This window comes from Globicephala melas, chromosome 9 (assembly GCF_963455315.2).
Source record: "Globicephala melas chromosome 9, mGloMel1.2, whole genome shotgun sequence".
NCBI classification, from domain to species: domain Eukaryota; kingdom Metazoa; phylum Chordata; class Mammalia; order Artiodactyla; family Delphinidae; genus Globicephala; species Globicephala melas.
The window spans coordinates 8,626,294-8,644,805 of record NC_083322.1 but is presented as its reverse complement, the minus strand read 5'-3'; the positions used below and the strand labels follow the sequence as shown (position 1 = coordinate 8,644,805).

Sequence of the window (18,512 nt, the reverse complement as noted above, 5' to 3'; positions counted from 1 at the left end):
AAATATTTTTAATCAAGTAGTACAGAAAGAATTTAATTTAAAAAGCAAAAGTTCTCTTCCCAATATCTCCCCATCTCTGGTTACATTCTCCCTATACACGTATATAGCAGTTTGTTCACTTATCAACTTAGAAATTACCTACTGACTACTGACTCTTTTTTTTTTTTTTGTGGTACGTGGGCCTCTCCCGTTGCGGAGCACAGGCTCCGGACGCGCAGGCCCAGCGGCCATGGCTCACAGGCCTAGCCGCTCCGCAGCATGTGGGATCTTCCAGGACCAGGGCATGAACCCGTGCCCCCTGTATCGGCAGGCGGACTCTCAACCACTGCGCCACCAGGGAAGCCCGACTACTGATTCTTGATAGATCAATTTGTAATTAGCTAACCTACTTTCCCCCATACCTGGCCTGTTTTTATCTTTTTTTTTTCAAATATTTTAAATTGTTTTTTGTTAGTTTTGTTACTTCTGATAACACATTTACAAGTGGGTTTGCTGTTCTATCAAACTTTGGTCATATCTTTTGTCTCCTTACTTGAAGGACACAGATATTATTCACCAGGTCCTTTCTTCTCCATTCTCTCAAACTTTTCCATCTCCAAATTTCTGTCAGTTGTGTTGTACTTTAACATTGTTAAGCTTGATGACATTGCTTTTGTGTGTTTTTTTTTTTTACTTTGTATATATATATTTATTTCAAGTGTTAGAATAAAAGACAATTGATAGGGCTTCCCTGGTGGCGCAGTGGTTGAGAGTCCACCTGCCGATGCAGGGGACACGGGTTCGTGCTCCCGGTCCGGGAGGATCCCACATGCCGCGGAGCGGCTGGGCCCGTGAGCCATGGCTGCTGAGCCTGTGTGTCCGGAGCCTGTGCTCCGCAACGGGAGAGGCCACAACAGTGAGAGGACCACGTACCGCAAAAAAAAAAAAAAAAAAGACAATTGATAGCATTTATCTAATGATTTTCATCCTTTCTTATGGTTTGACATGTAGGATGATGAAAAAATGTAGGCAGGTTTTGAGAGAAAATAAATGCATAAAATAATGAACTTAGGTTATATAGAATATACAGCAGATTTCTCTGCTGTATTAATTTAAAATACATGATTGCTGCTGTAACCACTAAAAAGAAGTTTGGCAATTCCTTAAAAAATAAACATGCATCTACTCTAGGGCTCAGAAATTCTGCTCCTAGGAATTTACACAAATACTCAGAGTAGTTTCATTCATATGAGTAAAAAATGGAAAATCTGGAGTCTGTCAACAGAAGAATGGATAAACAAACTGTGGTATATTATACAATGAAATACTACTCAGCAATAAAAAGGAATTAGCTATGGATACATATAAAAGCATGGGGGATCTTAACATCATTCTGAGTGAAAGTGATGTTTGATCCCTTTCGTAAGTTCAAGAAAAGGCAAAGTTAATCTATGGTGATGGAAATTGAAAAAGTGGTTACATAGGGTAGGGAGTGGCGTCAACTAAGAAGAGTGCTGATTGAGATTGAAAAGGGAGGTTTCCGAGTTATTAGAAATATTTTTATCATGGGGGGAGGGAATTGCATGGATGAATATTTCTCAAAACTGAGTAAGCTATTCACTGAAGATCTTTGCAATTTACTGTATGTAAATTATACCTCAATTTTAATAAAAGCTGTGTTGCTGCCTATGTTGTCTGTAGTTTGTTGGGAGACCAACAAATGATCTTATATAATTTTACTATTCAGTATAATAAGTGCTAGGATATAGATAAGCATAGAATTTCAGAAATGCATGAACATTGTGTAACCTCTCCATGGCAGAGACAATGTTATGCGTGTATCAAACCTGTTCCATGTTTTCTGCTGCATTCCCCAACCTCTTCCACATTAAGGTTAAGGCCAGAAAGACACATGACCAGTGCAATGTGTGTAGAAGTGATACCCTCTACTTCTAAATCTGAATAGAAGCCCCACCCCTGTACATTTCTCCATGCTTTTTCTTCTGTTTCTTCGGTGGCCTTGAGAACCAGAGGTTAATGATGAGAACCAAACATGGTGAGCTTGGGTCCCTGAATGACTATGTGGGGCAGTCCCTCTGTCTCTTCTTTCCATGCTGGACCGCTGAAGGGAAGGAGGGAGGGAGAGAAAGGGGGAAGGAGGGAGGACAAGAAGGAGAAAAGAAAAGGACAAAAGAAAGGGAAGGAGGGAGAGAGGAATCCAAGATCCCATGGGAATAAGCTACGGGAGACAGTGAAGCCATCCGAAAGACTGGATCTACCTTATTGGGTGTGCTGAGAGCAGCTGAGCAAAGGATGAAACCTATAGGACACCATCACCATGTGATTCCCATAAAACATAAAGGGAAAGATTGATGAAAGAGCTAGATTTTTAAAGATATTTGCCTTAGTGTTTTTTTAAGTCAAAATGACTGTTTCACATCATAATTTTTAATTGATTAATGGTTCTTCTAGTAAGATAATTCTAAAATATGTTCATAACACGAAAAGGATAAGAAATATCTGAGTCAGGAGCAGAAGTGTCCAGAGAGAGTATTACTGCTTATATGTAGATAAAATATTTTGGCATTTTCCCCCCAACATATTTGCTGTGGTTTAACAATCTAAAGAATATGCTTTTAGCAGAGTTCAAGTGCACTACAGAAGTGAACATAGAGATTTGATGGTCGGGTTTGTGTGTGTGTGTATGTGTGTGTTAATTTTCACATTGATCCTAGCATTTCTCCCCTGATTTTGATGTGATTTTTGCATGACTGTTTCCTGTTTTTCCCTCATGATCTCTGGAATTCCCAGATACTTTATATATTGATAATGACATCCCCATAACTCTGGGAAACCTTGTTTTATTAACCTAGTGTCTTGTCGAATCAGACAAGCATGCTCTATTTTTTTCCTGTAAGATATTATCTAACATATGGTTTATTAACTACAAATATTTTTGAACTCGTTTTTGGTACATCCCAAAATAAGAGCTGTGAAATGTAAACAGGTGGGAGTTTGGGAATGAACACTTTTATTTATTCATTTAACCGGGCAGTAAACTGGTACTCACTGAACACCATCCACTGTGCTAGGGACAGCAGAATAGCGGGGAACCAGAGGTTTGATCACAAGCTTCCATGCTGACTTACATATGTCTGCAACAGTGATTAGGTGGATGTTCACAAACATAATGAAGTTATTACAATTGAATGAAGGGAAAGAAAAGTATAGGATGCTATGAGGCTCCCTGCAGAACGGTGGGTGATTGAGGAGTGAGTGTCAGGGAATGGACTTACTCCAGAAGCTTATGTAAGCTGAGTCCTGCAGGATGTGTTTGTACAGCCCGATCAAGAGGATGACCAGAGCGTGCAGGTGAAGAGGCCAGAGTGGGGCGGTAACATGTAGTACTTTATGAAGGTACTTCTTTTCTTTCTGCCTCGCAGGGAGTCAAACTGAGGCTTGGAGACTCCGATCAAGGTTGCACCGTAGAAAATCCGTTTCTACCTTTTGATAGGAATTGATGGCATGAGGACAATAACATTTAAAATCCAGCAAGAAATAAAATTAAACTGAAAGAAAAGTAATTAGAATGATCACAGGTTTATGACATCAACTTAAGGACTCAATATGTGTTTCTATGGCAGCCGCGGCATTTTCTGTCTTAAGAAAATAAGGTCTCTCACTTCAAGAAGTACTCGTGTGTGGTTGTTTTTCTCACATAATTTGCCATTTATGAGACTTGTTGTAGCACTAGAAGCCCCTCCTATAGGCTTGCTTATACAAGAGCTGGGTGTCTTAGACACATTTTTCAGTCTTAAGCAAAACCTTGAGCTTGCAATCCCTTATTTTAGGTTTCTGAAAAGGTGAGGTTTTAGTGAAGACTAAATATATTTATTCCCTTCATAAAATACTTTCTAAGTTACACTTCAAACCGCATAATAATGAATTTGAGGGAAAATGTTACTTCCTGCATTATACATGACATCCTTCTACATCCCTATACGTTTTCCTCCAGTCTGATAAATCATACGCTTCAAGGGTGGACAAAACGCTTTTCCAAAGTTTGTTGGTTTTTAAATGCCAAGGGGCTCAAAAGTCTGCTGATGATTTTAGATTTGGCTTCCTCTCTGAGGGAGGATTTATTAATTTGAAAGATTGTCTTGGACCGAGGGTTGGCAAACTCTAGCCCATGGGCTAACTCTGGTCCATGCCTGTTCTTTTAATGTCTGTGAACGAAGATGGTTTTTACATTTTTCAAGTGTTGTTAAAAATGAAAAGGAAGAAGGAGGAGGATCTGGAACTGAAAGGTATGCAGCATGCTAAGCTGAAAATATTTACTATTTGGTACTAAGAAAAAGTCTGCCTCTCCTCCCTTAGGCCATCGGAATTATTGTTTGAACTAGAAGAAATATTTAGTGCACACGGTGGGAAATTTTCAGTTATTAAAACTTCAGTGATACTTAGATTATTCTGCAGTTAGCTTTCTGAACAACTCAATTTTTTTTTAAGAAAAAGCTCTCTTGGCTGTATATTTTAATAATTTATAAGACAGTAACTCAGAACGAGCACCATCAGTTTAGCATTATGTTATATTGTTCTGTTTTACTAAGCATAAAGCTTGGCGAATTACATAAATGCTATGTTAGTAAAAAAAATAAATAACTAAATAAAAAATCCTTCTAAGCGTATATACAAATCACAGCCAGTACGGGAGATTCAGTAGCAGTGACATGTAATTCACAAGCTTATGCAAATTGATTTTCAGTCTTACAATGCTGAAGTTGGCTGGTGCTTCCGTGTACCCACAAAGCATACATTTTGTGTGACATTTGTCTAAATGAAGGTTGAGTTTTAAAGGATAGCGTTCTATTCAAGAAAGATTCAATTTCCTCTGTAATTTTTCAATTTTTGGTACAGATTTACAAATCATAAGGGTTTTGTAAAAATCAGCTGTATATCTTACCTTGTTTTTTCCTTTCTTTTTTTTTTTTTTTTACATTCATGTGAAAAAGTGCAAGTGAGTGTGAGAGTCAAATGATGTGGGAAAAAAAATGTTCTTTTCAAACCGTATGACAATGTAGCCGTTAGTACTTAAATAGTATTTGCACTATAGCAGACCTGCCTTTCTTTTCATAATAAACAGTGTCATGCAAACTTTTTAATTGCTTGTATTAAAATTTGCAGAGGAGCTTTGGCTAATGATCACAGTAGGAGCATCTTTGGGGAAAATGCATGAGAAAAGAAGATATTAATGTTGTCAAACTTCATGGAAATAAAAATGCTGAGAACAGTAAAGGATGCAGGCAAAATATGCTAATTAGTGGGATGGAAATCAAGTGTACATCCAAAGTGTGGTCAGATAAAAATTATCTATCAAACTTTAAATTTGACATTCAAGTGGGTAACATCAAATATCAAAAATAACATGTGTTGTGCCTATTAAATAGAAAAAGCTTTATTCCCAGCTGAAAATTTGATTCTCAAACAAAGGGCAGTGTGGGAGTGGACGCTCTTGTTACTTTGCCCTGGTTTACCCAGACTAGCTCTTCGACATCCAGTAAGTCCTCTAATTTCTCAGAGCCTGAGTTTCCCGATTTGAAAACATAGCATCCCTTCCAAACTTAGAATTTCCTATGAGGCACAGACAGTACAGAGTGTACTAGAACGCTTTAAATAATAAAGTGATGTATAAATATTAGATGTTGTTTTTATAAAAATCAATGACTACACCTCCTTCTACTTTTCTTAACTTTTCCAAATACTGCTATAGATGAGACATTTCCCGTATATTTACACCTTTATATTCAAGACAATGATTGGGAACACCTACACCATTCTTTTGAAATGTTTTAAACTTCAATTTAGGGTACTGTCTTAAATCTCAGTGTGCTTGGAAGTGAAAAGAAGTAGAAAAAACACAATCTACTGATGCTGTGAATTCTGAATACCATATGCCCTGCATTTGTTCATAAATAATAAATGTTACCCTTTCTGAAAAGCTATCCTAAACATCTCCAATTTTCTATGTGACCTTTCAATCTGATGGAGAAGTCTCAAATGCAATATATTTAAATCTTCACTAATTATCTTTCCCTTTAAATATCTTTGTATTAGTCGCTATTCTTTCAGTTTCCTTAAAAGCAAACAAATGAGAACACAGGTCAAATAATCAGAAAGCCTGCAGGCTTTCTTCAGCAAGCTCTGAATTTAGATGCTGAAATGATGTCATCACAGATGGGCCTACTTTGTCTTTCTCTGACATCCATCCCTTTATAATACAGTGGCCAGCAGGAGCTCAGTGGATGGAGTGCTTTCATTCCTAGTGGCTCTGTGTATTGTTTTGTTTCCTCCTCACATATGTCACACATTTGGGATCCAGGATACAAGAAGTGTTCTGTCGCTCCTCTCCAGCACTCACATCCACTCCAGCGTTCCTACCTTTTCCATAAACAACCCCACTCCTCTGGAGCACATGTCACCAGATTATTCCATCCACCACTATCCTAGGTTTTATGTTATGCTCTAGTCTTCTATTTTCCTAGGAACTTCGCTTTATTTGGGGAGGGGGATTTTACTGGCCCCAGTCTTAAAAATTAAATTATGTGACTTTTTTGCTTAAAACTCTGCAGTGGATTTCCTTCCAGCCCAATTAAAATGAAACTGACAACATTATCATGGCCTGCAGGCCCTCCTTGCTTCTTCACTGTGCTCCACAAACTCTGGCTTCCTTACTGTCCTCAGAACATGCAAAGTATACTCAAGATGTTCGCATTTCTGGCCTTTGTGTATACAATATATGTAATTATATATATATATACACACACATATATATGTATATATATGTATACACATATATGTGTGAGTGTGTGTGTGTGTATATATATATATATGTATATATATATATATAAAAGCATACCTGGGAGATATTGCGTGTTCAGTTCCAGATCACCACAGTAAAGAGAATATCGCAATACAGTGAGTCACATGACGTTTTTGGTTTCTCGGTAAAGCAGTGTAAAAGTTATGTTTATACTATACTGTGGTCTATTTAGTGTGCAATACCATTATGTCTAAAAACAATGGGCATATCTTAATTTAAAAATACTTCATTGCTAAAACCCGTGAGCTGTCGTCTGAGCCCTCAGGGAGTTGTCACCTTTTTGCTGCTGGAGGGTCTTGGCTCCACGTGGACGGCTGCTGACTGAGCAGGGTGGTGATCATTGAAGGCTGGGGTGGCCGTGACACTTTCTTAAAATAGGACAACGATGAAGTTTGCTGCATCAGTTGACTCTTCCTTTCATTTAAACACTTAGATTTATGACTTGGCCTAATTTCAGTATTGTTGTGTCTCAGGGAATCAGGAGGCCCAAAGAGAGGAAAAGAGATGGAGGAATGACCAGTCAGTGGGGCAGTCAGAACACACACATTTCTAGATTAAGTTCACTATCTTTTATGGGTATGGTTCATGGCACCCCAAAACAATTGTAGTAGTAACATCAAAGATCACTGATCACAGATCACCATGACGAGTATAATAATAATGAAAAAGTTTGAAATATTGCAAGAATTACCAAAATGTGACACAGAGACATAAAGTGAGCAATGCTGTTGGAAAAATGGTGCCAATAGACTTGCTGCAGTCAGTGTTGCCATAAACCTTCAATTTGTGTGAAAAAAAAAAGAAAACAAAACACAGTATCTGTGAAGCAGAAAAATGAGGCATGCCTGTAATATATAACAATATATACATATTATATAACTTGGTATCTTCAATATATATATATTCATTGTATATTTTTTTAAATTTTCATTGGAGTATAGTTGATTTAAAATGTTGGTTTCTGCTGTACAGCAAAGTGAATCAGTTATACATATCCATATATCCACTCTTTTTTAGGTCCTTTTCTCATATGGGTCATTACAGAGTGTTGAGAAGAGTTCCCTATGCTATACAGTAGGTCCTTATCAGTTATCTATTTTTTATATAGTAGTGTGTATATGTCAATCCCAATCTCCCAATTTATCCCTCCCCCCTTACCTCCCTGGTAACCATAAGTTTCTTTCCTACATCTGTGACTCTATTTCTGTTTTGTAAATAAGTTCACTTGTACATTTTTTTTTAGATCCCACATATAAGCGGTGTATGATATTTTTCTTTCTCTGTCTGACTTCCTTGCTCAGTATGACAATCTCTAGGTCCGCCCATGTTGCTGCACGTGGCATTATTTCATTCTTTTTTATGGCTGAGTAACAGTCCATTGTATATAGGTACCACACCTTTAACCATTCCTCTGTCAATGGACATTTAGGTTGCTTCCATGTCCTAGCTATTGTAAATATATTCATTGTATTTTATTTATTATCTGCTCCACTCTGTACTGCCATACTATGTACTTTAATAATATAAATGTGAACTGAAACTCTGTATTGTTCACCCCTGTCTCCCCAGTGATTTGAACAGTATCCGGTGCATAAAAGACTCTCAGATATTTCCTGAGCGAATGAATAAGTGGATGGATCAATGAGCGAATATGTGAATGAATTATTCCAGCAGAAGTGCTAAAATTGCGCCTCATTGAGTTAGGTGCCCACCCCTGGTGTCAGAGAGAGGCGTCTGCCTCTCCTGGATCAGGTGGATTAAGAGTGAAGTCTGGGTAATGTTTAAAGAAATTTTAAAGAAAATCTGGTTGCTGTTACTTAAAGAGCAGAGTTTGCTGGGGAAGGAAGGAATGGATGTCTCCTGTTTTATCCCCCTTCCCTCTTTCTGTCACCAATGCCAATATGTTAATACCTGGGAATAGGTTGCTCTGTATCTTTTCTCTTACTCCCTTCTCTCAAAATGTTGTTACTTCTTCTTTTGAAATAGATCTTTTATTTTCTCACTTTCCCTTACCACCATGTGGCATCCACTCTTAACTGTTTGTTGCTAATCTTTCTGCCCCCACGATGATCTCCCACCACCTAGGATCTCCTGAATATGGCTCTCATTCTGTCATCTTAAAAAAAGAAATGCATGCTAGGTTCTTTCGTCCATAATCAGACAGAACTTGTTAAAACATTCATGATGTTCCAATATAAACACTTCCAATCAGACTTATGTCCTTATTACTTATTCCTGAATATACCTTAGTTGATGTCTTCAGAGTCCACAGTTATAGTTCTAAAGTGGATTTTCCAGATAAGCTAGTCAAATCCTTTTGGGGGGACAGACACAGGGAGAAGGAGTGAAAAGAACTTTATTACCGTCCTGCCCCTAGGTTTTCAAAGTTTGCCAGAAGAACTAGAGAAGGAAAAGTATCTAGCCCTAGATCTGAGCTCCTTCTTTATGCCAGCCTTTTCCTGTTCTCTCCTGTGTCCTACTCCCTTTCTACCTCCTGAACACCATTCTGCCCTCCGACTCAGCTGAGGTCTATCTCTTTCTGTAGTTTTCCTGATTACATAGTCTTCATAGGATTCCAAGTACTATGGAAATTACTAGCTATGCCACGCACTTCTGTACTTCCTTTTGATGCTGCCTTTTGCAGTAAGGCCTGTGACATCATGATTTATAAAAAGAAATTTTTTTTTCTGTCTTGATCCATGTTTTCTGTCACACAGCTTCTAAAACCCTTGGGACTTCCTAAGTGATAAGTGCAATAAAGCTGAAATGGGTGTCTTTTGTTATGAACAACAAGTTCCTTTCAACCACACCTGAGTTCATGTCAATGAGGTGATTTTTGGAAAGCCCCTAGGTGACTGTGAGATGGGGCTGCTTAGCAGGGGAACCAACTGTGTGATTAGAGAGTTGGAATTTGCAGCCTCATCCTGACCTCTGGGAAGGAGAGAGGGGCAGGAGATTGAGTTCCGTCACCAGTGGCCAGTGATTTAATCCTCATGCCTGCATACTGCAGCCACCATACAAACCCAGAAGTTCAGGAGTTCAGAAAGCTTGGTAAGTGAAGGTGCCGGGAGGGTGGTATGTGTGGAGAGGGCTCGGCACCCCTTCGCAGCCACCTTGCTCTATGCACCCCTTCCATCTGGCTGTTCCTGAGTTACATCCTTCATAATAAACCAGTAATCTAGTATGTAAACTCTTCTCCTGAGTCCTGTGAGCTCTGCAGCAAGTGATTGAATCTAAGGAGGTGGTCGTGGAACCTCTGTCGTATGGTCTGTCAGAAGCATAGGTGACAAACTGGACTTGAGATTGGCATCTGAAGTGGGGGTCATCTTGTGGGACTGAGCCCTTAACCTGTGGGATCTGAATCTATCTCCAGGTAGATAGTATTAGAATTAAGTTAAATTATGGGACGCCAGCTGGTGTCCATAAAGGATTGTGTGACGTGTGGGAAAACCCCTACATCTGGTGTCAGAAATAAAGCACTGGGAGTAGAGGAGAAACGCAGAGGAGTATTTTTCTTCTTTCAGGCCTCATAAGGCTACAAATGTCTCAGAAGCAGGGTTCCAAGAAAGTTACTTGCTGTCTTTGTTGTTAATATTCATATACCACCTAGCACCATGTTAAGCATATAGTTGATCCTTAAGTTAAAATTGTTTGGTGGCTTTTGTTGAATATTATTTAAGATAATATTTAGGGCTTCCCTGGTGACACAGTGGTTAAGAATCCATCTGCCAATGCAGAGGACACAGGTTCGAGCCCTGGTCCGGGAGGATCCCACGTGCCATGGAGCAGGTAAGCTGTGCGCCACAATTATTGAGCCTGCGCTCTAGAGCCCGCGAGCCACAACTACTGAGCCCGCATGCCACAACTACTGAAGCCTGCGCGCCTAGAGCCCGTGCTCCACAACAAGAGAAGCCACCCCAGTGAGAAGCCCGCGCACCGCAACTAGAGAAAGCCCGCGCAGCAATGAAGACCCAACGCAGCCAAAAATAAATAATATTTTTATAAAAACATAATATAAAAATAAATAAATTAAATAAATAATATTTTTATAAAAACATAATAGTTAGATTAACCTGTCTGCCATCAGGGATTTAATTCAGGTGATTTTATTCAGGGGTTCTCATTGGTATTGCTTTTGAAGACAGAACAACCAACAATGATATTAAAATTCAGCCATGGTTTAATAAAGTAGTTAGATTTGTGGCTTCTTTGTAAAACTAAAAGCTGGTTAGAAAAATACCTAAAAAGAAAAAAAACTTTTTACTATTTTCCTTAATCAGATGTTGTCAACAAGATGCAAAGAAGATGTCTATTTAAGTGATGACATTTAAGACCTGAAGCTCAAATGGTTTTGTCCAATGAAGGATTGAAGCGGGTGTGGCTATTTTGAAAAGGCAGTGATAGTATGTAGCTTAAGGAAGACCAAGGAGAACACAACAAAAATCATTACTGAAGAGGATCCCAGTCTCCAAAGCATGAAATTGTACATGTTATAGACTATGACCCACGATGCAGATTGTTGGAACCATCTTACGTTCTATAAAATAGTTTAAATCTTGAGGAAAGATTTCAGTATGCTCCCTGTATTACTAGGTCTTACACTATACATTTTGTATTTTGCTTTTTTTTTTTGCGGTACGTGGGCCTCTCACTGTTGTGGCCTCTCCCGCTGCGGAGCACAGGCTCTGGACGCACAGGCTCAGCGGCCATGGCTCACGGGCCCAGCCGCTCCGCGGCATGTGGCATCTTCCCGGACCGGGGCACGAACCCGTGTCCCTTGCCTCGGCAGGAAGACTCTCAACCACTGCGCCACCAGGGAGGCCCTACATTTTGTATTTTGGAGGCCAGGAGTATGACTGGAGAATGAGCGCTGGGTAACCAACTTTATACCTCAAATTTACCTTTGTGATATTTGTGTGCAATTAAACCAGAACCTTCCGTTTCAAAGCTGCTATGTACTTTTTTATTAAAAGCATCTCTTTACTTGCCTCTTATTAATTTTATAACTCTTAAAAGTTGTTATAAAAGAGATATTTCAAAAAGATGAAACTCCTGATTTTAAATAGAAGCAAATTCAAAACCTTAGGTCAAGAATATAACTGATTAGCAATGTAATATAGTGTTTATGTTGTATCTTTTCGTGACTAAAAAAGTTCAGTGTTCTTTTTAAAATTTTTATTTCAATGTTTAGGAGATTATTTAAATAAATATAAAAGATCTCATGTGGAATATAGCTTTCCAAAAACTAAAGTTATCTAAGGTAGGGACAGCTAGAATGTATATATGAAATTAAGTGGTTCATGTTTAAAACAGTAAACACATATATTTCTCATTTATTTGACATATTCTAAAATATCATGGTCTCTTGACTTAAATCGTCCTTGCTTTAAATTGTAATTTTATACTGACATTTTTCCTATTATTAGATTCTTTTTGAGTGTGGCATCTATGGCTTTCCCTATCCCTGTGCCCCCTGTATTATCTTGCTTTATACTTATTATACAGTAAATGTTTTATAAATGTTTGCTGATGAATGATAGCCATGCCCAAAGAAAATCCATTTGTTCTCTGCTGAAAAAATATAGACGATATGAACTTTCAACATAAAAAAAGATTCATGGCAAATGATTCTTGACAGAATCTTCTATAAATAAGAAAAATGAAATAAACATGTTTCTGATCCACTCACGTATATTTATGCTAATAAAAGGTAGAAGTCCCACGCCTCTGCACAAGCCTCTGCTCTTTTTACTGAGCTGATGTTGAAAAAATTTTCAAATTTGTAATGATGGTGTGGGAAGGTAACATAGAAAAGATTTTTAAAAAGCAAGAAATACAGTTGGATTCTGTAAAAAATTGCTTATTGTATAGTTTAAATGTGAAATAATAGAACTCGTAATTTAAATGCTTACTGGATACTACAGTGCGTGCCACAGTGTTTCATTCTTTTAATATATGTGTGCATTTCCACATATGAAAGGACCCATGGAAACTTTGGCCTAGTTCCCATTTAAAATTGGATGTGTTTTCAAATAAAGAACATACAGAAGCTTTTTTCAAATTGTTTATGGTTTAGAGAATATGAAATCCCTCCATTGGATAAAAATACTTAAGTTTATTGCAGCACATAGAGAACATGGTTGTTTCTAAAGTATTTTCACCTAATTTTCGAATCCCGTTTGTTTTTCAGGCATTTCCTGGGAACGTCAACTCCGATAGTGTGGTTCGGCATGATTTACAGCATCCAGTGATCGCCCGCTATGTGCGCATCGTGCCTCTGGATTGGAACGGAGAAGGCCGCATTGGGCTCAGAATTGAGGTCTACGGCTGTTCTTACTGTGAGTACCATTCTGTCGAAATTTGTGGTGGATTTTGTCATCTTCATTTAATTAGTAATTTTGTTATTTTGAATTATTTAATATTAGTTGCTTTCTCTGACAGTAAATTACAATGTTTCTTTATATAAATAATATTTACATTTTTACACAAACACACATATAAGAATATCTTAAGGACACCTTAAGTAGAGGACTTGGGAAATGATTTCTGTTCAGTAGACTAAAACAGCAAAGCTTATTCATAAAGTTGCTTGAAGTCTTATGAAATATTTAAAAAACAGAAACTTACACTCTTATTCATCTTTTTGACTCTGTGATGGATTTGAAAACAGTCTTAAGAACTTCCTTCTGGTTCTCTTTAATTATATATACCTTTTGTTATTTTAAAGTCAACCACTGAGCTTTAAGGTCAATTATATTTTATATGTCTAAAAGTTTTATTAGTTCCTTTTAAAAACTTACTCAGGGGGCTTCCCTGGTGGTGCAGTGGTTGAGAGTCCGCCTGCCGTTGAAGGGACACGGGTTCATGCCCTGGTCCAGGAATATCCCACATGCCGCGGAGCAGCTGGGCCCGTGAGCCATGGCCGCTGAGCCTGCACGTCCGGAGCCTGTGCTCCGCAATGGGAGAGGCCACAGCAGCGAGAGGCCCGCGTATCACCAAAAAACAAAAACAAAAAAAACTTACTCAGTCACCTAAAAAGTTTCTTTTCCTTTCATCGTGTTTTTGATTACCCTTTTGTATTTTTTAAATACATTATATCTATGTCTAATGATTCCAATATATGGAGTTTTAGGGATTGTCATTCTGCTGTCTGTTGTTTCAGCCGGTTTTGCTAGTGGTGCTTTCTCCTCTCCCTCCTCCTCTTAATTCTTTCCTTTCTTCCTTCTTCTTAGCATTCTTATCTGCCTATCCTTCTTGTCCTTAACTTTATGCCCATCCATCTTCTTGAACTGTGACCTCAGTTTCTTCAAAACTTTGTGGAACTTCTTTTAGGTGAAGGTTGATGGTGGCTTCTTCTGGAGAAGATGGATCTTATTTGCTTCTATGAAGGCAGTACTAACACAGAATTACTTTAAAGATTATTTGAGGCTTTTTGAGGCCACTAGGTACTACACATTCAGTCTGCAAACACATGATTTGCAAACACTGGCTTTATTTGATGTGGCTGCGCCTCACGTCTTGCAGGATCTTAATTCCCCAACCAGGGATTGAACGTGTGCCCTTAGCAATGAAAGCACTGAGTTCTAACCACTGGACCGCCAGGGAATTCCCCCAGACACTAGCTTTAGAATATGAAGTGTCTGGTAAAATAGTCATCTCCTCCCGGGAAGTTTTTCTTCCTGTTCTAATTGCTGGGGGAGGAGGGATGCTGGATACAGATAGGGCAGGGAATCAGGAGATCAGCTTCACGCAAGGAGTTTCCTATTAGACTCTCCCCTATCCCTTCCTGTAGACCCATAGCAACAAAAGCTTAACTGTAATCAGAAAATGCAAATGTCCTATTGGGCAAGCTTTTAAAAATTAACCAAACATTTGGTAGTTTATAATAAAAAGTATATAAAGCTTTCACCTTTGTATGAATTTAGTACCTGTAGTGATGACCAAATCGTATTTATTCATGGGCAATACTGCTATGTGTAAACTGGGCTGGTTACTAAAAAAGGGCCAAAGAGATCATTTAATAAATTCCATAGGTGTTTCTTTTATTTGGTCATCACTTTATAGTAGCAAATATAATGAGTAGAGAGACAGATTTAGTTCTTCAGGAGAATGTAGATATTCAGGAAGAAGAGTTAACTTTTCAGAAGCCTAAAATGACCCTCAACATAAACTGGGAGCCTTTCTACTATGTAATCTGGGTATTCATGGGAACAGAACTCTGTGTTCATGCATATTCTAGCTTTCAGCATCATGATGGGAAGGCCAAAACAAAATGTTTTTGTCTGCATGACATATTTTCTAAGGAGCATGTTCAGTTTTCAGTAAATGAAAAATAAGTAATATTCTCCATGGAAACATGATGTATGTAATTTATTTTATTAATAATTATTTATTGAGCAATTTCCATGGGTCATGAAAAATGTAAATGTTAATCATATCACAGTAAATAAGAAAAACATGGTAAGAGAAAGTGGAGCAATTACTCCAGTAGTAGTATTTATTAGGATACAAATAATGAGGGTTAAAAATTTCCCAAAGGCACACAGCCTAAGTGACAGAGCTGAAAGGGAAACCGGACATCCTGGTGGTACAACAAGACCTCACCACCACTACTGTTTTCCTGCTCCTAAATTCTAACAAAGTGAACCCCATGTGACCTTCATCGGGTTAAGTCAATTATATTGACACCTCAGAAGCACCCAACAAGCCCCCTCCCAGTTACTACTACTTCTTAAAGGTAAATATTCACCTGATTTTTATCCCCATAGATTAGGGTAGTTTTTAAAATTTTAAAATCTCATACCAATGAAATAATAAAATATACATTATTTCCCCTCTGACTTCTTTTGTTCAAAATATTTGTGAAATTACCCATGTTGTTATTTGTGGTATTTGTTTATTTTCATGAATAATATTATTCTATTGTATGCCTACTCTACAATTATGTATTCATTTCGTGTTGATAAACATTGAGTTGTTTCCAGTTTTTGATGATTTCAATAGAATTGCTATGAACGTTTTTCATAGGTATAGAGCTAGGAAGGGGTAATACCAAATTAGGATATATGTATGTCTAACTTTGTTAATAATGAGAAAAATTTCCTAAAGCGGTTTTATCAATTTAGACTGTCAAAACCAATGTACTAGGATTCCTAGTTGCGCCACAAATTCAGACGTTTAGAAATGAACGTTTGAAAGTTTTAGCCATTCTGGTGTTTGTTCATTATATGCAGTTTAGTGTTAGTGAACATTTTCCTGATTTTTGAGGAGGTTATGCTTACTGTAATTTGTATACCCTCTTTTTTGAAGGGTTTGTTCAAGAACTGTGCCCATACTTCTGTTGAATTGTCTTCTATTTATCTGTTTTTCTAACTGAGTAGTTTTTTTTGTTGTTTTTTGTTTTTTGTTTTTTTTTTTTCTAACTGAGTAGTTTTTAAAGCCAACCCTGTCTTTTTTTATTATTATTATTGTTAGTGCTATCACGAGATTTTCCATCAAGCCTGGGCCTTGGCAATCACAAGACATGAAGGAAAAATGCTTGAAGCTAGATAGGATGCTAGACTTTTCTAGTTTACAAACCTCTCTGGGGGGAAAATAATCCTACACTTTGGGAAACTGGATTAACCTTTATACCAATAGATGCCAGTGGAGTAAGTGATAAATTGGCAACATAAAGTAAGATAAAACTTTATACAAAGATGTCAGTGTTCTAGATCTGCTCCAGCCACTAGCCACATGTGGTTACTGAGCACTTGAAATGTAGCTAAGACAACTGAGAACTAAGCTGTGTTTAATTTTCATTCATTTGAATTTGAGTTTTAAGTGGCGTGACTACTGGCTCCCATATTGGATGGTACAGATTATAAGAACCAAAACATCTTCTTATTTTTCTCCTGTGTCCTTTTTTTAACATTTATTTTTTAAATGGCAATCTCTAATTTTTTTTTCTGAGTTTGGAAAACGATCATTTAATCATCATGGAAGCTGTCTGTACTGTCAAAAATTTATGACTGGTCATTCCTCTAACCAGATCATTTTCCTAACCAATGTCCAGATCCCATTATTTTTCATATATCTATATATGAAGAATGCAAAATATATTTATGTCTTTTACAAGAAAAATATACATATTTATAATAAGAAAAAGATGTGTTAAACATATTTGTTATGGACAACTTTTCCAAAATTAATCGATGATTTAAACTTACCTGTACTGGAATTCAGACTAGAGTGGGCTCGTAGAAGGTGGCCTTCTATTTCTTTTCTTTTTTTTTTTTTTTTTACCATTTAGTGAGCTACTGCCTCAAGGGCTTTGTTTGGGTTTTCAGTGGGAAGGGAATCATGGATCTTTGAGAGGGGAAGTGTCCCTCAGACACACTCCCATTTTGCCCCCTTAATAACAGCAATCCTGTGTATTCCAGAGTCCGGCAAGGAGATACGAGGCGTTGATCACTCCTAGGGAAAAGAAATGAATTCTCTCAACTTTTTAGAAACCCTTTAGGGGGTTTATCTGAGATCTGTCTTATACCTGCAGGTTAAGGAATGGGTTTGTACTTTAAAGTTTGCCAGAAGAACTAGAGAAGGAAAAGTATCAGTATGAAGCTGCTTCTGTAGGAGCGTGTACCTACTGTAATTCCCCTTGTATTTGTCATCTTTCTTCTCTGCAGTCCTTCCATGGTTACTCCGTCATCTGAGAAGTTAGATACTTCTCAAGGTTGAAAGTAAGAAGTTCACTCTGTTCCAGGTGGAGGGAGAAGTTTACTTCCAGGCCACTGCTTTTAAGCTTTCAGGGCTTCCGCTGTTTTTGTTTCCTGACTCGTCTTGATGATAATATGAATTCCAATTTCAATGAATTTAGACTCATTTTAAATCATTCTGCTCCCTCTACATTTGGTTTTCCCTCAAGTTTAGTTGAAATAAGTGCATGCTGTTATTTTTAAAACTTAATGATATTCCCAATGTCTTCTGACTCTGTAAGCTTTCTCCCAAAACACTGATGCTAATCTTCTTACTCTGTACCAAAGGGACTGCATGAAGCAGAAGGGAGAGGTCTCAGTCTAATAACTTTTAAAAATCATTTATGTCTGAAGCACTCAAACATGCATCTTACAAAATCCCTACATGGTGCATTGATTAAAGCAGTGAGCATTTTCTGATGACAAATACTAAATTAGCTTTTAACCAGAGTCTTCATAAATGTAAGGTCAGCACCTTGGCAAACCAGGATACACACAAACCATTTTTATATACGCTTTCAATTTGGATGAATAATTAATAAAGCCTATATATATACGTTACCCAGTGCAAATCCTGGTGGAAATTAAGTGCCAGCCGGGGGGGGGGGGAAATAGATCAAGAGGTGCCGAGTACAGTTAGAAGGAGGACAGTGATTTGTCCTTTTCATGCTGTGCCAATGGGAATATTCTCTCCTAAGGACCACGGACTAACTGCCGTAGCTCCCGTGCTGCCTAGGCAAGAGATGCTGCCGGGTGTATGTATATTAGGTTCCCAGGGCTGTCGTAACAAAATACCACAAACTGTGTAGCTTAAGACAACCGAGATTTATTCTCTCATGTTTCTAGAGAGCATAAGTCTGAAATTAAGGTGTTAGCAGCGTTGCTTCCTTCTGGAGGCTCAGAGAGAGGAACCATCC

At 37.9% G+C, this 18,512-nt stretch overlaps 1 protein-coding gene across 3 annotated transcripts in view; it reads left to right on the top strand.

The window, feature by feature from the left end:
* The window catches only part of CNTNAP2 (contactin associated protein 2), a 2,034,513-nt gene that overhangs the window by 820,612 nt on the left and 1,195,389 nt on the right, over positions 1 to 18,512 (top strand). For all 3 annotated transcript variants that reach the window (XM_060305187.1, XM_060305186.1, XM_060305185.1), the window contains exon 5: positions 13,050 to 13,197. In XM_060305187.1, coding sequence (XP_060161170.1) covers positions 13,050 to 13,197 — 148 coding nt within the window. The remainder of the gene's footprint in view (positions 1 to 13,049; positions 13,198 to 18,512) is intronic.